The 22,624-nt window shown below is 38.1% G+C and overlaps 2 protein-coding genes across 3 annotated transcripts; one reads left to right on the forward strand and one right to left on the reverse strand.

The window, feature by feature from the left end:
* The first annotated feature begins 218 nt into the window (after nt 1-218).
* LOC128602152 (interferon-induced protein 44-like) lies at nt 219-13,384 on the forward strand. Of its 2 annotated transcripts, XM_053615734.1 has the most exons (17): nt 1,219-1,646; nt 2,203-2,368; nt 4,667-4,855; nt 5,693-5,780; nt 6,001-6,125; nt 6,669-6,702; nt 6,942-7,140; nt 7,503-7,652; nt 7,854-8,025; nt 8,616-8,716; nt 9,268-9,433; nt 10,344-10,377; nt 10,617-10,815; nt 11,177-11,326; nt 11,528-11,699; nt 12,296-12,396; nt 12,929-13,384. In XM_053615734.1, exons 6-17 carry the CDS (start codon nt 6,692-6,694, stop codon nt 13,109-13,111), a joined length of 1,638 nt encoding a protein of 545 aa, XP_053471709.1. In that variant the 5' UTR covers nt 1,219-1,646; nt 2,203-2,368; nt 4,667-4,855; nt 5,693-5,780; nt 6,001-6,125; nt 6,669-6,691; the 3' UTR covers nt 13,112-13,384. The 2 variants fall into 2 exon arrangements, with proteins under 2 accessions (XP_053471710.1, XP_053471709.1); XM_053615735.1 differs by lacking the exons at nt 1,219-1,646; nt 2,203-2,368; nt 4,667-4,855; ... (3 more) ...; nt 6,942-7,140; nt 7,503-7,652 and adding an exon at nt 219-534.
* A 4,064-nt stretch (nt 13,385-17,448) lies between these two features.
* Nucleotides 17,449-21,216, reverse strand: LOC128602154 (interferon-induced protein 44-like). The gene is made up of 5 exons (XM_053615739.1): nt 21,144-21,216; nt 20,181-20,327; nt 19,730-19,901; nt 18,272-18,372; nt 17,449-18,015 (listed from the first exon to the last, which is right to left on the reverse strand). The coding sequence occupies exons 1-5, from the start codon at nt 21,192-21,194 to the stop codon at nt 17,839-17,841; spliced, it is 648 nt and encodes a 215-aa protein (XP_053471714.1). The 5' UTR covers nt 21,195-21,216; the 3' UTR covers nt 17,449-17,838.
* Nucleotides 21,217-22,624: the final 1,408 nt, after the last annotated feature.

Raw genomic sequence — 22,624 nt, forward strand, 5'->3', positions numbered from 1 at the left:
AATTCAGTCAATAATGCTTTCCAAGAGCGAATCACCTGTGGGGCTCTTGTTGATGCAACATCTGGAACCAGTTTCACAAAAATTGTAAGTACAACTTCAACATATTCACTGGTTTGATTTCTTAATGCAGACAGATAAACCAGTTTGATTTAAACTAAGGTCATTTTCACACTTCCAGACAAAAGTTTTCAAGCTCAGGACTGGTCTCAGAGATATAATCCCTGGTCCTCTTGAAAAAGTCGGTCTATGGCTCGCTTCAGCCGAATATTGGAGTGGTCCAATGACATGCCTTTAACGAGGCACAGCACTGTACAGTTCAATATTGTGTTTAATATGGAATTTGATCCTGAGTCAGAATCATATACAATTTGTGTCTTTTTACAATACAAAACCCATTATATCAAGGGGAAGGACGGCTCCCGTTTACCTTTTGTGTTCAATGACATCATGGGACTTGAACCTGACGATGGACAAGGTGCACATGTAAAGGACATCATCACAGCCTTAAAGGGGTTTCTTGAGGAAGGATATAAAGTGAGGGGAACATTTTACTCTCACAGTATGAAACAAAACAGTTATTTTTAGCATTGTTACGATATATAATGTTAATATATATGACGTTAGAATACTGTTCATGTAGTCAGTCTTTATAGTACAGCTGTAGTTCTGTAGTAACCTACACTGATTTTTGCACAGTAAAACATCTGTAATATTTATTCTTTCACCAATTAGCAGTTTAATCCTGCTATTATCTGAGAATAACTCCAACTACAAAACAAATCCCAAAGTTTCTGATCAAACCTTCTGCCTGGTCAACGTTCTAGCTGCAAACAAAGTGTCACTCATAGACCAAAAGTTTATTGAAAAGATGAAAGAGATCCGTGAGGTGGCTTCAGAGTATAGTAAGTCCTGTTATTATAGTTTAGAATCATCTCGAAATGTTTTTTTTTTTTTTTATATTGGCACAATTATTCCCCAAAAACATACTATTGTGTTTGATTTGGTCCAAAGGTGTTGATTGTTTTTCTATAACAGCAGCCCTGACTGTAGTTCTGACTGCAAAGCAAATCACAAGTTTAGATTAATCCATTCATTCTAATAGTTTCTATAGTAACAACTCGCACAGGGACTTTTATTTGTTCTATGGAAGGAGTCTCCAGTTTCAACACTTTGTAACAGTCAGAGGTAGAGCTGCAACAGAGTTTTCTGATCTTCAGGCTAGAGGAGTTTATGATTAGTGGTTTCTCAGTAACACGACAAGCTGTGATTTTTATCTTATTAACATCAGGGGAGAAAATGAAACTGTTTATAGCTGCGAGAGCAGAAGCGATAACAGAAGATAACTTCTATCATGGATGTTCCACAACACTGAATGCATCTAATTAATAAAACTTTAATTAATAAAAATTGTAATCAGTGATAAATGACTGTAATAAGAATTAAACACTGCAGGACGTGCTGTTATAGGAAAATCATCTTCATATCATATTAGAATTCCTGTTTTAGTCTTATTGTAGATAATAAACTGTTCATCCTATTGTACAGATTTGCCTCAAGTAATCATCATGACAAAAGTGGATGAAACCTGCCCTCTGGTTAAAGGTAACCTAAGAAAGGTCTACACCAGCAAGAAGATCAAAGAAAAGGTAATTGTGTAATTAAATGGTGTATATTAGGATTGTAACTGATTACAATATTGGGATTGAACAGATATGTTCTCAATGAATGTAAATACTGATATGAATAGAAGGCACTTCTATTTATTTGGCTCTTTTTTTTAATCAAATAGAGCTCAATATCACCATATTAGAATATTCACTTTCACACAGCACAAAGTAAAAGTAAATCTTCCTGGAAGTCATAAAGGCATTGAAATGAAATGGATCCCAGATTGATCTCACAGCAGCACTGTTTCTCCGCTTCGCAGTAGGTTCTGATAACGAGTCTAGTGAACTTCTGGAAAGTAACAAACCCCAAAAACTGAAGTAAATCTAATTATTAAATATTATTAGATGTTGTTGTCAACTATAAACAGCAAAAAGCTTGTCAGTGCATCTGGTTAAGGAGTTAAATAAAGTTCCGTTCTGCAACTTGTGATTTGTTATAATTGTGGTAGATTTGATAATTTACCAGTTAAATAAATTGCTTGATTCATTGTTGTTGTTTTTTTTTTTTGTTTGTTTTTTTAATAAATATTTTCAGATGCAGGAGTGTAGTAATCTGCTGGGTATTCCACTGAGCAACATCTTCCCTGTGAAGAACTACCACATGGAGGTGGACACGAACGACGACGTGGATGTTCTGATCCTCAAGGCGCTCGATCAGATCGTGAATCTCGCCAATGATGCTCTGGAAAACCAAAACCCTAGTGAGAAATCTGAGTGAAGGCTTTTTTGTTGTTCTTTTCCACCCCTACACCAGTGCAGAGTATTTAGGACAGTGAAAAAGCATGAAATTGTGTCTAAAGTACATTATTAAAGTAAAGCTAATTTCTTCTACTGTAATCATAACTGGTTTGTGTTTCTGTCGCTGTCACGTTCCTACTGCACTCTGGACTTTTTATATTCCATTAAATTAATAAATATAATGATGTTTGGTCCTACTTCTTTTTTAAGATTTATGCCATTACACAAAACATGTTTTGACAGATACAAATAACACAAACACGAGTAATGTACAATACTGTTTCATAGTTCATACATAAATATGCAGGACTAAAACATCCAAAGAACGAATCCTCTTTCATTAAAAACCAAGGTTAGGCTAGGCCTTGGGAAATAAACTTAAGGAAGAACACCTCCAAAGAGGGGGAAACAAAGGGTTACGCCACACTGGGCTTGAACCTGAGGCTGGAGGATGGAGAGACCAACGTGCAGCGCAGTGAACTACCAACCCTGCACAAACAGACCTTGGAGTGGGCCTAGCCAAACGCTCACAAGGAGTAAACTGAAATAAAAGGACTGAAAAATAAGAGGACCGACTTACAAAGGAAATAAGTAAACTGAAGCCTTTTTTTGTTTTTGTTTTTTCTAAGCAAGGTGTTATGCCACGGCGAATTCGCGGCTACACCGCCGACAAGAACTACACTTCCCGTCCACGCCTGCGCTCGAGTTCGCCAGAGTACTGAGTGCGAACACCTGCGCTTCGCCCAAGGTTATATAAGACCTCCTTAACGACAGCTCGGTGTGAAGTAAACGCTCAGTATCTTCAACACTGCCGTTCTACCAAGCCTTTGTTTACGTTTCGGATTTCCCTGGTTCACGGATTCCTTTCTCGTACCTGACCACGATTCTCTGGATTACCCCTTTCGGATTGTTTACGCTACGTTGACTGAACATGCCGACGATTTCTGCGTTTCCCTGCTGCTGCCCTGCCCGCGCTTGTCTCCTCGCAAGGTAATGTGACAGATTACTTCGCCGTCTATGGAGGCAGTGGGTAGCTCAGACTGGCAAAGCGCCTAGCAAAACCGCGCGATAAATGCACAGCAGGCTCAGGTAGTAGAATTGACCCAGAGATTGTAGCGCCTAGGCGCTTCCGGGGGGCAAACCGCGTCCCCCCCCCCGCTGCTAACGTCCAGTGGTACACTGTCCACCATTACCCACTCTCCTGAATGTCGAGCAAACCATGAAGAGTATATCATGCCCCCCTCCAGTGTTGTTGGCAGCATAGAGTGGGTTCTAGATCAGGCCTTAGCTCGCTTCCCCAAATCATGAGTCCGGACAGCCTGTCCTCCCGGGAGACAATTCGTGCCCACACGCTACCGTTTGGAACTTGTCACCTGGGCCCATACGACACTTGCAACAGGGCATCCGGGAGCTCGTCGCACTTATCGTGTCCTCATGTTCCACCTGTGCTCAGTCGAAGGTGCCGCGGGCCCTATCGGCCGGAAATCTGGTACTGCTTCCCATACCAGTACGCTCATGGTCGCATCTGGCTCTGGACTTCATCACAAGGTAACAGTCTCAAGGTAACAGGGTGATACTGGTGGTCGTGGATTGGTTTTCCAAATCGCTACACCTGATTCCACTTCCTGAGCTTCCATCGGCCTTTGCCACAGCCGAATTACTGTTCCAACATGTTTTCCGCTACTTTGGCATCCCGGAGGAGATTGTGAGTGACAGGGGGCCGCAATTCACATCTCGATTATGGGCCAGTTTTATGGAGAAAATGGGAGTCACCGTTAACCTCACGTCCGGTTCTCACACCCAGGCCAACGGACAGGCAGAACGGGCTAATCAGGAAGTCATACGGTTACATTTTTTTTTTTTTTTTTTAATGTCACCAGCACTACAAATATCTTTTAATTTTTAAAAAAAATGTATTTACAATTTAAACTTCTGCTATGAGATATGCTATGTTCCACGGGCAACAATCCAGTATCTACAATTTAATGTTAATATTATTTACCCCACAGTGGTACTGAATGCTCGATTGGTCAGAAGGTATTAATGAATCTTTTATAACAGGAACTCTGACAGTAGTTCCAGACACAAGATAAAACACAGGTTTATATTAATGAGTCTCAATCTAATTCTTCACTATTTCTAGAGTAACAACTTACAGAGTAACAAAATACAGAGACTTTTACATTTTTCCCTTGTGTTTTATTTCTTTCATAATATTTATGGTCTTCAGCATCAGACGTTATATGTTTGTATTTTTGTAGATGGAGACGTGCAGGAATCTGCTGGGTATTCCAGTGAACCACATCTTCCCTGTTAAAAACTACCATGAGGAGATGGACACAGACGATGACATGGATGCTGTGATTCTCAAAGCACTGGATCAGATCGTGAGCGTCGCCTGTGACGCACTGAGAAAAAAAAACATCTCTGACCTCTGGTGAAAAATCTGAGTAAGGACTCGGATCCCAAACGCCTCAGTGCCATTAGTGCAACACAGAGTGCTTTACAAAGCATTAAAAACACATTAGGATTAGTTATTCCTAAATGGAGAAGGGTACCAAGTATGCATCGCTAAAATAAGAGTAATGTAATATTCTGTCTTTATGGAATATATTCGATTATGTTATGTTACTTTAGTTACAGTTAGAATAGATTTAAGTGCATTTTAATAACCTTTTGCAGCACAAAACATAACATCTAAAAATATGTAATATTGTATTAGAGATGTCTGAATGAAACAACAGATTGTTTACTTTTGAGGCCGTTGTCATTATTTGCATGATTATTAATTTCTGTATTATATAAATAAACTGTACCTGAGGTGTTAAAACGCTTCATTAATATAAGACATTAATATAAGACCACTACTACAAAACTGCACAACAGCAGCTGATGTAAACACACAGGGCGTGCACCCGGAAATCACCGGACTTCCTGTAAAGAGTAAGATCATGTTTAAGGGTGTAAAAATAACCGTAAAAACTTTCAGTTTACAGTAAATCATGCTCTTTCAAGAAGGGTGTGTGTGTGCATCTGTGTGTGTGTGTGTGCATCTGTGTGTGTGTGTGCGCATCTGTGTGTGTGTGTGTGTGTGTGTGCGCATCTGTGTGTGTGTGCGCGTCTGTGTGTGTGTGCGCGTCTGTGTGTGTGCGCGCGTCTGTGTGTGTGCGCGCGCGTCTGTGTGTGTGCGCGCGCGTCTGTGTGTGTGCGCGCGCGTCTGTGTGTGTGCGCGCGCGTCTGTGTGTGTGCGCGCGCGTCTGTGTGTGCGCGCGTGTGTGTGTAGACAGAAAGTGAAAGTAGAATAGGGTTCAAAAACTGAAGGTATAAAAGTGGGGACTGGGGAAGCTGCTCTACCAGTCGACCCAGTCAGAAGCTGTGAGTACATCTTTACAAATCTTAATTAACAAGCAAAATTAAACTCTGTAGCATTGAATTTGGAGTTATTTTTATTTGTATGACTACACACACACACACACACAAACACATATTTTCTATGTATATAAAACTTTTTTATTATTATTTTATTTATTAATTAATTTTTTGCTGGAACATTAAAAACCTTTTCTTACATTACAAAATCTGCTTTTGTCATCAGCATTGTTCATCTGGATTCGTGGATATGTTTCATGCACTGAATAAAATTATAGGGTTTGTTTACACCTCAACGACCTCAAACACCTCAACGACCTCAAACGCCTCGACCACCTCCACCGGCTCCAGGTGAGTCTTAGTCTTATAATATTTATCGGATGATGATCAATATGTCAACCTTAATATTACATACTGATACTGTTTATTATTTACTCCCGATTTAGCCTAGTTATTAATGAATTTATTTTCCCAATTATGGGAGTTAATCTAGGAGTGAGAATGTGTAATGCACGAGTACGTGATGTGACTCGACTAAAATCATGGAGCACAGCATAAAATGAACATTATTTGGAACAGGTTTAACACTGATGCGTTTCTCATGCTTTCTAGATAGATTAGAATTTCTGGGATGAAAAATTATCCATTTATAACAATAAAAACAACAACTAATGTAAACACAGGAGTGAACTTGTTGCAGTGTCTCTGTTGTAAAAATCCTTGTATAAAGACAAAAGTGTATGTGTCTAGCAATCAGGTCCATTTTTTTTAAACATGGAAATATATTGAACACTCTGCATGTTCATTGACTTAGAAACTTACATGTTAACTGTATTTCACATATAAATGCAAAACTGTAACCAGGGTAACATTATTTTTTTGTTTGTTTTTAAGAATTTGATAGGCCATGGAGGATAATGCCTTGGGGGTGAGTTGTATTAACTTCCATAAAGAAATGTTCATATTTCAGCCTCAAAACCTGTTAGATTTTGACAAAACTGTCCATTTCTGCTCACTTACTGTATCAGTGTGACATATTCTGATTTTCTTTTATTATTGACGATTATTGACTTCTTCTTAATTAAAGTTCTTCTTCAGTCACTAACTGCCAGGAAATTAAGTGTCAGGATGGTACGATCCTTCTGTGACGTTTTGTGTTTTTGATAGGAACAAAGACACTTTAGGAGAGAAACTGAGCAACTTTAAGCTCTGCAGTTCTGATGTTAAGTTTGTCAGGATTCTGATCGTTGGTGAAGTTGGAGCAGGAAAGTCCAGCTTTATAAATTCAGTCAATAATGTTTTCCAAGAGCGAATCACCTGTGGGGCTCTTGTTGATGCAACATCTGGAACCAGTTTCACAAAAAATGTAAGTACAACTTCAACATATTCACTGGTCTGATTTCTTAATGCAGACAGATAAACCAGTTTGATTTAAACTAAGGTCATTTTCACACTTCCAGACAAAAGTTTTCAAGCTCAGGACTGGTTCAGAGATACAATCCCTGGTCCTCTTGAAAAAGTCGGTCTATGGCTCGCTTCAGCCGAACATTGGAGTGGTCCAATGACATGCCTTTAAAATGTTTTTTTTTTTTTTAAAACACCCTAAAAGCCTTAGTGTGTGGACCTCAGCTCTTAACGAGGCACAGCACTGAACAGTTCAATATTGTGTTTAATATGGAATTTGATCCTGAGTCAGAATCATATACAATCTGTGTCTTTTTCTTACAGTATAAAACCCATCATATCAAGGGGAAGGACGGCTCCCGTTTACCTTTTGTGTTCAGTGACGTCATGGGACTTGACTCTGCCGATGGACGAGGCGCACATGTACAGGACATCATCTCAGCCTTAAAGGGGTTTCTTGAGGAAGGATATAAAGTGAGGGGAACATTTTACTCTCACAATATGACACAAAACAGTTATTTTTAGCATTGTTATGGTATATAATGTTAATATATATGACGTTAGAATACTGTTCATGTAGTCAGTCTTTATAGTACAGCTGGAGTTCTGTAGTAACCTACACTGATTTTTGCACAGTAAAACATCTGTAATATTTATTCTTTCACCAATTTGCAGTTTAATCCTGCTAATCCCGTGTCTGAGAAGGACTCCAACTACAAAACAAATCCCAAAGTTTCTGATCAAACCTTCTGCCTGGTCAACATTCTAGCTGCAAACACAGTGTCACTCATGGACCAAAAGCTTATTCAAAAGATGAAAGAGATCCGTGAGGAGGCTTCAGAGTATAGTAAGTCCTGTTATTATAGTTTAGAATCATCTCGAAATGTTTTTTTATAGTGGCACAATTATTCCCCAAAAACATACCACTGTATTTGATTAGGTCCGAAGGTGTTGATTGTTTTTCTATAACAGCAGCCCTGACTGTAGTTCTGACTGCAAAACAAATCACAAGTTTAGATTAATCCGTTCATTCTAATAGTTTCTATAGTAACAACTCACACAGGGACTTTTATTTATTCTATGGAAGGAGTCTCCAGTTTCAACACTTTGTAACAGTCAGAGGTAAAGCTGCAACAGAGTTTTCTGATCTTCAGGCTAGAGGAGTTTATGATTAGTGGTTTCTCAGTAACACGACAAGCTGTGATTTTTATCTTAACATCAGGGGAGAAAATAAAGAGAGAGACTCGTAAGAGAAACTGTTAATTAATTAATTAAAGTTAAAACTTTAATTAATAAAAATTGTAATCAGTGATAAATGACTGTAATAAGAATTAAACACTGCAGGACGTGCTGTTATAGGAAAATCATCTTCATATCATATTAGAATTCCTATTTTAGTCTTATTGTAGATAATAAACTGTTCATCCTATTGTACAGATTTGCCTCAAGTAATCATCATGACAAAAGTGGATGAAGCCTGTCCACTGGTTAAAGAGGACCTAAGAAAGGTCTACACCAGCAAGAAGATCAAAGAAAAGGTAATTGTGTAATAAAATGGTGTATATTAGGATTGTAACTGATTACAATATTGGGATTGAACAGATATGTTCTCAATGAATGTAAATACTGATATGAATAGAAGGCAGTTCTATTTATTTGGCTCTTTTTTTTAATCAAATAGAGCTCAATATCACCATATTAGAATATTTACTTTCACACAGCACAAAGTAAAAGTAAATCTTCCTGGAAGTCATAAAGGCATTGAAATGAAATGGATCCCAGATTGATCTCACAGCAGCACTGTTTCTCCGCTTCGCAGTAGGTTCTGATAACGAGTCTAGTGAACTTCTGGAAAGTAACAAACCCCCAAAACCGAAGTAAATCTAATTATTAAATATTAGATGTTGCTGTCAACTATAAACAGCAAAAAGCTGGTCAGTGCATCTGGTTAAGGAGTTAAATAAAGTTCCGTTCTGCAACTTGTGATTTGTTATAATTGTGGTAGATTTGATAATTTATCAGTTAAATAAATTGCTTGATTCATTGTTGTTTTTTTTTGTTTGTTTGTTTTTTTAATATATATTTTCAGATGCAGGAGTGTAGTAATCTGCTGGGTATTCCACTGAGCAACATCTTCCCTGTGAAGAACTACCATGAGGAGGTGGATACGAACGATGACATGGATGTTCTGATCCTCCAGGCGCTCGATCAGATCGTGAATCTCGCCAGTGATGCTCTGGAAAACCAAAACCCTAGTGAGAACTCTGAGTGAAGGCTTTTTTTTTGTTCTTTTCCACCCCTACACCAGTGCAGAGTATTTAGGACAGTGAAAAAACATGAAATTGTGTCTGAAGTACATTATTAAAGTAAAGCTAATTTCTTCTACTGTAATCATAACCGGTTTGTGTTTCTGTCGCTGTCACGTTCCTACTGCACTCTGGACTTTTTATATTCCATTAAATTAATAAATATAATGATGTTTGGTCCTACTTCTTTTTTAAGATTTATACCATTACACTAAACATGTTTTGACAGATACAAATAACACAAACACAAGTAATGTACAATACTGTTTCATAGTTCATACATAAATATGCAGGACTAAAACACCCAAAGAACGAATCATTTTTCATTAAAAACCAAGGTTAGGCTAGGCCTTGGGAAATAAACTTAAGGAAGAACACCTCCAAAGAGGGGGAAACAAAGGGTTACGCCACACTAGTTATTAATGAATTTATTTTCCCAATTATGGGAGTTAATCTAGGAGTGAGAATGTGTAATGCACGAGTACGTGATGTGACTCGACTAAAATCATGGAGCACAGCATAAAATGAACATTATTTGGAACAGGTTTAACACTGATGCGTTTCTCATGCTTTCTAGATAGATTAGAATTTCTGGGATGAAAAATTATCCATTTATAACAATAAAAACAACAACTAATGTAAACACAGGAGTAAACTTGTTGCAGTGTCTCTGTTGTAAAAATCCTTGTATAAAGACAAAAGTGTATGTGTCTAGCAATCAGGTCCATTTTTTTTAAACATGGAAATATATTGAACACTCTGCATGTTCATTGACTTAGAAACTTACATGTTAACTGTATTTCACATATAAATGCAAAACTGTAACCAGGGTAACATTATTTTTTTGTTTGTTTTTAAGAATTTGATAAGCCATGGAGGATAATGCCTTGGGGGTGAGTTGTATTAACTTCCATAAAGAAATGTTCATATTTCAGCCTCAAAACCTGTTAGATTTTGACAAAACTGTCCATTTCTGCTCACATACTGTATCAGTGTGACATATTCTGATTTTCTTTTATTATTGACGATTATTGACTTCTTCTTAATTAAAGTTCTTCTTCAGTCACTAACTGCCAGGAAATTAAGTGTCAGGATGGTACGATCCTTCTGTGACGTTTTGTGTTTTTGATAGGAACAAAGACAGTTTAGGAGAGAAACTGAGCAACTTTAAGCTCTGCAGTTCTGATGTTAAGTTTGTCAGGCTTCTGATCGTTGGTGAAGTTGGAGCAGGAAAGTCCAGCTTTATAAATTCAGTCAATAATGTTTTCCAAGAGCGAATCACCTGTGGGGCTCTTGTTGATGCAACATCTGGAACCAGTTTCACAAAAAATGTAAGTACAACTTCAACATATTCACTGGTTTGATTTCTTAATGCAGACAGATAAACCAGTTTGATTTAAACTAAGGTCATTTTCACACTTCCAGACAAAAGTTTTCAAGCTCAGGACTGGTTCAGAGATACAATCCCTGGTCCTCTTGAAAAAGTCGGTCTATGGCTCGCTTCAGCCGAACATTGGAGTGGTCCAATGACATGCCTTTAAAATGTTTTTTTTTTTTTAAAACACCCTAAAAGCCTTAGTGTGTGGACCTCAGCTCTTAACGAGGCACAGCACTGAACAGTTCAATATTGTGTTTAATATGGAATTTGATCCTGAGTCAGAATCATATACAATCTGTGTCTTTTTCTTACAGTACAAAACCCATCATATCAAGGGGAAGGACGACTCCCGTTTACCTTTTGTGTTCAATGACATCATGGGACTTGAACCTGACGATGGACGAGGCGCACATGTACAGGACATCATCTCAGCCTTAAAGGGGTTTCTTGAGGAAGGATATAAAGTGAGGGGAACATTTTACTCTCACAATATGACACAAAACCGTTATTTTTAGCATTGTTACGGTATATAATGTTAATATATATGACGTTAGAATACTGTTCATGTAGTCAGTCTTTATAGTACAGCTGTAGTTCTGTAGTAACCTACACTGATTTTTGCACAGTAAAATATCTGTAATATTTATTCTTTCACCAATTTGCAGTTTAATCCTGCTAATCACGTGTCTGAGAAGGACTCCAACTACAGAACAAATCCCAAAGTTTCTGATCAAACCTTCTGCCTGGTCAATGTTATAGCTGCAAGCACAGTGTCATTCATGAACCAAAAGCTTATTCAAAAGATGAAACGGATCCGTGAGGAGGCTACAGAGTATAGTAAGTCCTGTTATTATAGTTTAGAATCATCTCAAAATGTTGTTTTTTTATATTGGCACAATTATTCCCCAAAAACATACCACTGTGTGTGATTTGGTCCGAAGGTGTTGATTGTTTTTCTATAACAGCAGCCCTGACTGTAGTTCTGACTGCAAAACAAATCACAAGTTTAGATTAATCCGTTCATTCTAATAGTTTCTATAGTAACAACTCACACAGGGACTTTTATTTATTCTATGGAAGGAGTCTCCAGTTTCAACACTTTGTAACAGTCAGAGGTAAAGCTGCAACAGAGTTTTCTGATCTTCAGGACAGAGGAGATTATGATTCGTGGTTTCTCAGGAACACGACAAGCTGTGATTTTTATCTTATTAACATCAGGGGAGAAAATAAAGAGAGAGACTCGTAAGAGAAACTGTTAATTAATTAATTAAAGTTAAAACTTTAATTAATAAAAACTGTAATCAGTGATAAATGACTGTAATAAGAATTAAACACTGCAGGACGTGCTGTTATAGGAAAATCATCTTCATATCATATTAGAATTCCTGTTTTATTCTTATTGTAGATAATAAACTGTTCATCCTATTGTACAGATTTGCCTCAAGTTATCATCATGACAAAAGTGGATGAAGCCTGTCCACTGGTTAAAGAGGACCTAAGAAAGGTCTACACCAGCAAGAAGATCAAAGAAAAGGTAATTGTGTAATAAAATGGTGTATATTAGGATTGTAACTGATTACAATATTGGGATTGAACAGATATGTTCTCAATGAATGTAAATACTGATATGAATAGAAGGCAGTTCTATTTATTTGGCTCTTTTTTTAATCAAATAGAGCTCAATATCACCATATTAGAATATTCACTTTCACACAGCACAAAGTAAAAGTAAATCTTCCTGGAAGTCATAAAGGCATTAAAATGAAATGGATCCCAGATTGATCTCACAGCAGCACTGTTTCTCCGCTTCGCAGTAGGTTCTGATAACGAGTCTAGTGAACTTCTGGAAAGTAACAAACCCCAAAAACTGAAGTAAATCTAATTATTAAATATTATTAGATGATGTTGTCAACTATAAACAGCAAAAAGCTTGTCAGTGCATCTGGTTAAGGAGTTAAATAAAGTTCCGTTCTGCAACTTGTGATTGGTTATAACTGTGGTATATTTTTACAATTTATCGGTTAAATAAATTGTTTGATTCATTGTTTTTTCCTATATATTTTCAGATGCAGGAGTGTAGTAATCTGCTGGGTATTCCACTGAGCAACATCTTCCCTGTGAAGAACTACCACGAGGAGGTGGATACGAACGATGACATGGATGTTCTGATCCTCAAGGCGCTCGATCAGATCGTGAATCTCGCCAACGATGCTCTGGAAAACCAAAACCCTAGTGAGAAATCTGAGTGAAGGCTTTTTTGTTGTTGTTGTTGTTCTTTTCCACCCCTACACCAGTGCAGAGTATTTAGGACAGTGAAAAAACATGAAATTGTGTCTAAAGTACATTATTAAAGTAAAGCTAATTTCTTCTACTGTAATCATAACTGGTTTGTGTTTCTGTCGCTGTCACGTTCCTACTGCACTCTGGACTTTTTATATTCCATTAAATTAATAAATATAATGATGTTTGGTCCTACTTCTTTTTTAAGATTTATACCATTACACTAAACATGTTTTGACAGATACAAATAACACAAACACAAGTAATGTACAATACTGTTTCATAGTTCATACATAAATATGCAGGACTAAAACATCCAAAGAACGAATCATTTTTCATTAACTACCAAGGAACACTGACTAACTACTCTCTCAGTAATTAGGGCTAGGCCTCGGGAAATAAACTTAAGGAAGAACACCTCTAAAGAGGGGGAAACAAAGGGTTACACCACACTGGGCTTCAACCTGAGGCTGGAGGATGGAGAGACCAACGTGCAGCGCAGTGAACTACCAACCCTGCACAAACAGACCATGGAGTGGGCCTAGCCAAACGCTCACGAGGAGTAAACTGAAAAAAATAAAGTCAGAGAGGACCGACTTACAAAGGAAATAAGTAAGCAAGTTTTTTTTTTAAAGCAAGGAACTGGAGAAAACCAGAGGAACCCCAAGAGACAAGGTCCAAGAGGTTTGGTCTGACACAGCGAGAAAGCTTCAGAGAGACGGGAAACCTGAGAGATAAACTCGAGAGTGTTTACAAAATTACCGGCTTATCCTCAATACAGCACTCAACAAGGAGAACTCAAGACTAAACATTTGATTAACATGTAAGAAGCCCTTCAAGCCCTTCAGGTGGACCTGGTTGCTGGTCAGAAGATATTAATGAATCTTTTATAACAGGAACTCTGACAGTAGTTACAGACACAAGATAAACCACAGGTTTATATTAATGAGACTCATTCTAATTCTTCACTATTTCTATAGTAACAACTTACAGAGTAACAAAAATACAGAGACTTTTGTGGTGGACTCTTCACATTCAGTAATGTCAGGGATTTCCCCCGAGCCGGAGAGCTCAGCGCACATAAGTGACTCGTTTCATGTAAGTCATCAAGCGTGTTTACATTGCCAGACATCGAGTTGAAGAAAGAAGCCTCCTGAGAGAAGCTCTTGGTCTGTGAGACAAAAATTCCTTTCAAGAGGAAGTGGATAATAATACACGCACTCTCAGAGTCAAGCATCCCTGATATACAGCCAGGATTGAGGTTCTAGATCCTGTAGCAAATTCTCCTGTGTTATTTGACCCAATGTGTGGAGTTTAGCTGTCAGATAAGGAGTGTCTTGAGTGTCATTTTTACTCTGTGAAGGTCGTGTCTGAATGACGTATGACATTATGAGGCTTGCGGATATATAGTAAATAGTACTATATACCATATAAATGGGAAGTACCCCAGCGAGGCTTGTGGGACCTCTCTGAATGCAAACCACTTATCCCAAATCCGAGCATCTCTAATAATTCGTACAAAGTGTAGGTGACACAATTTGCTTAACCCGCTGGAAGTAACAGAAAGCGATGCCCTCCTGCATTATAATGGCCTGACAAGGTCGATGTCAATTCTTTTGAGGAAGACCTTGATCAATGGAAGGGGTGGACACACGATTCACCGGCTTAAATTGCAGTGCATGCCCGGCCAATAGCAAAGGATTACCTCTTATCCTGAATCAACAATCTTCGATGTGCTCTTGGTGTCATTTTGACTGGGCGTCCAATTCATGGTAGAGTAGCAACAGTCCCAAAGTGTAAGGGAAAGGAAAGGGTGCCAATCCATTGCAGGGCACAATCCCACACACACGTTCATTCACTATGGACACCTTGGACATGCTAATCAGCCTGCTATGCATGTCTTTGGAAGGGGGGAGGAAACCGGAGTACCTGGAGGAACCCTCACAGCACGGGGAGAACATGCAAACTGTGCACACACAGGGCAGCGGTGGGAATGGAACCCCTGACCCTGGAGGTGTGAGGCGAACATGCTAGTCAGTACATTCTGAATTAAATATTAAAATGAAAAATAAAAATAAAGCTATTTATCTTTATAGCACAAGCGTCAATCATTCGAGGGTGCAGTACACTTTAATTTAACAACCGGTTAATTAGCAAAAAATTATTCATATGCTTGTTTCACTTATCAAGGCCATCTTCTGTGTGAACATTTGACTGCAATACGTTTGACAGCCCTCACACAATTTTAATATTACTTATCACTATAATAAATTGTCTATTTGGTCATTTTTTTTCAGATGCAAGAGTGTAGTAAGCTGCTGGGTATTCCAGTTAACCACATCTTTCCTGTGAAGCTCTACCACGAGGAGATGGACACGAATGATGACATAGATGTCCTGATCCTCAAGGCACTTGAACAGATTGTGAGCCTTGCTATTGATGCCCTGAAAAACCAAACCTCAAACCGATCTGGGACAAACTGCTGTAATTGTTCTTTTTGCTTATAATAAATATCCCATAATGTAACGTGGTAACATGCTAGGGAAACCAGTACATGTTTAAGATAATTTCAGGAACTGCTCATAGAAGTGATTAAGTATCATCATTATTAGGCGTCTTTAATCTGTATCCACAATGAGAGGGGACTCGCACCGTATTTTAGCTAAGGTCTGCAATCTCACTGCTTCCTAATTAACCGGACCTGTGGCTAGGCTATTCATAGCTAACTTACATCCTTAACCACATTACTAGCAGTACTGACCACAAAGACCTCAGTACTCCTCAAACTGTGTGTGTACAAACAGCTATTTGCCCATATTTAGCTTGGGCAAATTAAACAACTAGTGTAAACATCAAGTGTGAACAAATCTTTTTTTTTTATCTAGCCTTCTTAGCAAGTGAAGGGTCCAATATGCTGTCCAGGACCATGTTGTGGTTGCCCGTAAATCTAATTGATTAGGCTACAAAGTGGTAGCTAACATCATTTATCAATGTAATTTTATTAGCATACTAGCTAAATTAGCTATTTAAATGTTTTAACACAGACTAAGAAAATCAAGATCATGTTTATGATCATTTTATCCTTTGTGTGTGTGTGTGTGTGGTTGTGTGTGGTTGTGCCTCAACAGAAAGTCAGGAAGTCACTTGTATTGGACTTTGATTCATCTGAAAATAATCAGATGAATCAGTTCTCCAGGGACTGCTGTCTTGTGTGTGTTCTTTTTCAAATGAAATGCTAGCTTTCTTACTTTTTTACACAAGTCCTTGGGTTAGTGTTAGTGTTAGGTTTTTGTTTTGTTTTGTCTTTACAAGTTTTCCTTATCTGCCAAATAGAGAGGCTTTCTTTGTGCACACAGATGATGCTAGAAACTTTCGCAAAACTTACTTTCTTCTTCTTAGTCATTTTTGCAATTCCTTTTAACCAGCTGGTCCCAATGTTATTTATAGTGGCTATATGTAGTCAGTTACCTTCAATTTCATTCAGGTCCCCTGGCAGGGTAACCACAATGTGTGCAGTAGTTCATTAAATTAACTATGGCTTAACTGTGTCAACCAGGTTAATCTTAAGTGTCCAAATAACTTATTATGACCAGTATTCAGTATCCTATCTATATATCTTATCTATATATCTATATATACTATCTATATATCCTATCTATATATGTTCCGTATACCTCGACTAGATGTGCTGTACATTTCAACTTTATTGTGCTTGGTCTTGTCAGCATTTCCACATATCTGCGTGTTCGTGATTCTGAAAAAAATGTTTACATATATTAAATTATCAAGATACAGTATCACTGGTAGTTACATATTTATACAACAAACCCATTTAAATGTGTTATTTATTTAGATTAAAAGAGAGGCCAATATGGGAACAAGTGTTTACAACTGCTATAATGTGAATGATAACTTGTTTTGTGGACATCTCACGATTAGACAATTCAACGTAACTACAAATGGATAAAATATGATGTTGGGTTTTTATTCATAAGAAATTGTAATAACGGCAAATTGCTGTTAAATACAGTACACTGTTGCTTTCAAGTGTGGCATTCGCATTTGGAATCTGTTGCTGTTAGCTCTCAATGGGAAGTCCAAAATGTTGTCACTGGCAGTGAAATATAACATCATTAGGCTGAAACAAACAAACAAACAAACAATGAAAACAAACCCAACAGAGAGATAGCAGAAACAGTAGGTGTGGCCAAATCAATTACTTGGTAGTTTCTTAAAAATAAAGAATGCACTGGTGAGCTCAGGAACACAAATGACCATGGGAAACCACTGTGGTGGATAACAGAAGAATTCTTCCCCTGCTGAAAGAAGGAGTTTCCCTCCTTGTGAAGGAGACAAACTCCTTCACAACAGTTGGCCAGATCAAGAATATCCTCAAGGATGTAGGCATATCTGTGTCAAAGTCAACAATCAAGAGAAGACTTCACCAGACTAAATACCGAGGTTTTACCACAAGATGTTAAACACTGGTTTGCCAAAAACTTTTTTAAAAACACATCTAGAACAACATACTACGAACAGATGAGATGAAGATCAACTTGTACAACTTGATCAACTTGAATGATGCAAACGAGACGAGTATGAAGAAGGGAGAAGTTAAAGAATAAAGTACAGCACACACCTAAACTAAGGTTGACCTCAATCCACATTTCAATGTATATTTTTATATCGCTCATTACTACTCATCTTTTTCCATCTCACGTTCCACATAGTCATTGGCAAAATTTAGAATATCTCTCAATGCCGTGAGGAGGAGCATGTCGATTACTAGATCTTGGGTGATGGATTCAGAGTAGTTCTTCACAGGGTAGATGGCGTTTAATGGGATGCCCATGTTATCATTGCATTTATCCACCTGAGGAAATAAAGATCAGCATGCATTATATGGAGAAATACAGAAGACTGCTGGAGACATGATTTAGTAAGGAATGGGAATGAGATCATTAAGATATGGGAATGAGATAAAGTCATGACCACTTAAATCTAACATGAACCTTGTGGGGACCTGGCAAAGGGTTTAAAGTGTGAAATGTTGCTGTAAATGGGGGTCTATTGCTTGTGCTAAAACATGCCAAGACACACACACACACACACACACACACACTAATTACCTTCTCTTTGATCTTCTTGCTGTAGTATATTTCATTTAAATCCTGGCTAACCGTCTCACAGGCTTTATCCACCTTGGTCATGACGATGACTTGAGGGATTCCTACAAAATCGAAATTAAATTCTTGAATACTCAAACAATGTTCATGCTTGGTTTCTTTTATTTTCTGCTCTAGCTAAACCCTGAACACTTACCAAGATAATTGTAGTTGGGAAAACAGACACTGGCGAGGAAACAAGTGTTTTTTTTTTTTTATATAACTTAACTTCATTTGTAGAGGGTCCACAGTATTAAACGTAACTATAAATAGGTAAAGACAGTGACATATTGTTACTGTAAAATGTTGTTGTCTCAATAATAAATGCTAATTCACAGCCACTTATAAATGGATTGATACATTTGTGGAATTGTTGATATGGTGAAGTTTCCTGTAAGGAGAATGTAAGGGTCAGGCCACACCGGCCCTGGCCAGCTGCTTCTCTGTATTTACTGACAACTGCCTCCACCTTATTTAAGGGCTGTTACAGGACATTGCTCCGCTGAGGACGTCGCTCTGCCTCCCTGTCCCGCAGTAAACACCACTACAGAACACAGTCTTGCTATGGATGTCACTCCATCTCCCTGCACCGCCTCGGACGTCACTATGCCTTACTCCACTTCGGATGTCATTCCTCCTTCCTACTCCACTGAGGACATCTCTCTGCTTCCCTGCTCCACTGCGGACATCGCTCCTCCTCTCTGCTTAGCAGTGTACTTTACTCCCAGAGCCAGATGGTCTTTGTGGGGCCTAATGCCCCAGTATAGTGATGGAGGAGACGTTAAACCGAGGTCCTGACTCTCTGTGGTCATTAAAAATCCCACATTCCCCCACTGGCCCTTATCTATCATGGCCCCCTACTAATCTCCATCCCTGAATTGGCTACATCACTCTCCTCTCCACTAATAGCTGGTGTGTGGTGGGCGTTCTGGCACACTATGCCTGCCGTTGCATCATCCAGGTGGATGCTACACACTGGTGATTACTGAGAAGATTCCTGCATACTATGTAAAGCGCTTTGAGTGCCTAGAAAAGTGCTATATAAATGTAAGCAATTATTATTATTACTTATTAAATTATCATGATTAATTATTTATTCATTTAAAATGTATTACTACTATTATCTCTTGCTATTCAGAGGATGCCTCAACCCTCTCTTGCTTTGTGGCGAACGTCGCTCCCCCCTCTGGCCATATATATATATGGTGTTTTTAATTGTTATAATGTTCTATTTTATCTGGGGGGTATCAATGTCTTATTGGCACCATTGCCCATGAAAAACCCATATCTGTTGACCACTACCCTACACAGATTTCCAGCTGGCTTTAGTAACACATATGGGTTAAAATAATAATCAGTAACGGGTTTGGGACAAAGCTAGAGCAGAAAAAAAACCAAAGCAAAATGAATCATATATTTTACCCAACAGGCTAGCACTCTCTCGAACGAGCCTCATTTCACCAAAGACCTTGTCGTCCATTCTTGAAACAGAGTCCGCAGACAGAATGCACACCAGACAGTGAACCTTATCACGCAAAGTTGGGTTCTTTTTGTATTTTGGGTCGTGATCGGTTATGGCTGCCCCAGGATTAAACTACAACATGAAAAAAAAAGTTAATTTTGAATTATAAAGATTAAATTAAAACCAGTTTAACCACAAGCAAGATTTTGCATGTTGTGCTCAGTAGAAAGATCCATCCATCCATCCATCCATCTTCTACCGCTTACTCCTTTCTCAGGGTCGCGGGGATCCTGGATTCAATCCCAGGGAGCATCGGGCACAAGGCGAGCAGTAGAAAGATTTCATTTACTTATTTTTTAAGTCATCTTTACTTTACAGCATTTCTTTGCACAGTACTCTATACGTACTTACGATGTACTCATCTGAAATGTGTCCCAAAAATGCCTTGATGATGTCTTCATGTTTTATTCCTCCATCTGTCGATTCAATCCCCATGATGTCAACGATCTCCAGAGGATAACGCTCACCTCGGCCCTTCTTCAGCTTGTGTATGTTCATCTAAATTACGTTTAAACATGGTTAGGCAAATCGTCTTTAACCTTTAATTACCATAACAATTACTATAGGAGTGAGGAGGAGGATGCAGGTGTGTGAAATTCTAACCTACTGCAAACACTTGTCAGCATTATACCTATATACAATGACAAATTCATATTAAGTTAACGCATGCTCAAGAATAATGAGAACATAATAATGAGGAATAATGAGAACATAATAATGAGTTCTAGCAACCAAAAAAACAATGAAAACCACAAGGTTTTCACATTATCTCTGATTTTATTTTATGTTTTGCTTGAAAGCAAGAGCTTGTGTTTAAAGGCGGTGTACTAGATAGATAGATAGATCTCTACTCAACAGAATCTGGCAACCTCTGGTGTAGGTCACCTTTTAGACTCAAGTCCCCAGCTCTGAATACAATCCTTTGCGGATTTTGTTTACATACTGATTAGGACTCTGATAAAGAAAAAATGTGCCCAGACATAACCGGACATGAAGGAGTGGGAGAGGAGGTGTCTGAAATGGAGGACAAGGCTGAACATGATGCAGACTAGGAAAGATCTGTTGAGGGAGACTCAGGAGAACCATCTGTTCAGCAGAATGAGCTCTGCTGAAGTGGAAGGACATTTATAGGATATACTTTTAATAATTTAACCCTGTTTTGCAGCTGTGGAAATGATGGAACTTATTTATTCTAGTGACTTGGCCATTTTTCAGTGTCCACAATGAAACAAACTATTATTCTTAATTCAACGGTTATTATAAATATTAGTATCATGTGTACATCTCTGTACCTCGTAATTGGTTGTTACTTACTTTTTTTGTGAAGCTTTTTCCTGTAAGTGTGGAGTTTTCCAGAGCAATCATGGCGTTCCGGCCTGAGAGGACCCTCTGGACTGAGTTGATGAAGGATGATTTCCCAACTCCAGTCGGTCCATACAGCATAATTCTGAGGACCTCGGTGCTGGGCTTGAATTCTTTCACTTCGTGCAGTATTTCCTCTCTTCCACTGTCAGCAGAAAGAGTTTTGTAAGAAGACTAAAGTCATTCAAATATATATTTACATAATAGGCTGGCTAAGTAATTGCTTATGTAATGAAACGAATTGAACACAGATTCTTACCAGTCCATTTTTCTCAGAATCACAGAATGATAGATTTGATCAGTATCCTCATCCTCCTGGCTAAAACAATATGGAGCTTACCCTTTGTTTTAAATATGATATTTTAAAGCACAGGATTTACATTTAAATGAAAGGTGAATTATAAATAAAAACATTAATTCATTCATTCTGCACGGGATCGTATCCCAAGCCTAATTCAGGGGCACTGGGCGCAACGTTTGGGAATACAAATATGCGAGGAAAAATATTACTAATAATAATACGGAGATGATATGTTTATTAGTATTAGATTCATGACTCATTATTACCCCACATAAAACACACAAAAAAAACCCCATTATGACCAGTTATATAGCTTACAGTATAGACTCATTTTTTTCTTATTATTTAATTTATTATTAAATTATTACACACAAAAAAGGGGAGAAAAGCACTTCAGTGTTTCTCAATCCTGGTCCTAAAGTACAACCGCCCTTTCTGCAATTTTTGGTGGTTTCTCTGCTCATAACCTACAAAGGCATGACGCTCTATGATTTCTACAATGATTTCCCAGCCCTTGTGATAACTATATTGCAATATATTGTATATAAATGATATGTTGTAAAAAAAAAAAAAAAGTATATTGCTAAATATGAACCCTTCTGCCAATCTGTTTCTCATCACAGCATAACACGCCTGGCGAGTCTTACCGGTTTGTTCAGGAACTGGCAAAAACAGATCTTGAACCAGAAAACCAGAAATAACAGTCACTTTATTTCCCGTAACTGGCTACATCCCAAACTGTGTACCAGTGCACTAAATGTCAAAATTGTACAAAAAATTTAAAAATGGTTAACATAATTTGATCAGTTGAGAAAAGCTTACAAAGTTACGTATGATTTCAGAAACATGCTCCAGGACCAGTTTTGTGAAACATTGATCTACTTCGTTCTGCTCTCATATCCCCCGTGTTAGTGTTTAGTTTTATTTTTGAACTCAAATTCTTCGTCACAAAAAAACACAATTAAAAACTCAATCTTATTTGAAAGATAAAACTCACCTTGTGAGGAAGGAGATGGAGTGGATTGTCGATTTCCCATTTCTGTGTAATGGGAAGGCTACATAGACGAAAGAAAAAGAAAAACAATCAATATGTGACCGTTTGAAGTAAATCACATCTACTGAGAATACATTG

The sequence above is a fragment of the Ictalurus furcatus genome, chromosome 26 (assembly GCF_023375685.1).
Source record: "Ictalurus furcatus strain D&B chromosome 26, Billie_1.0, whole genome shotgun sequence".
Classification (NCBI taxonomy): Eukaryota; Metazoa; Chordata; class Actinopteri; order Siluriformes; family Ictaluridae; genus Ictalurus; species Ictalurus furcatus.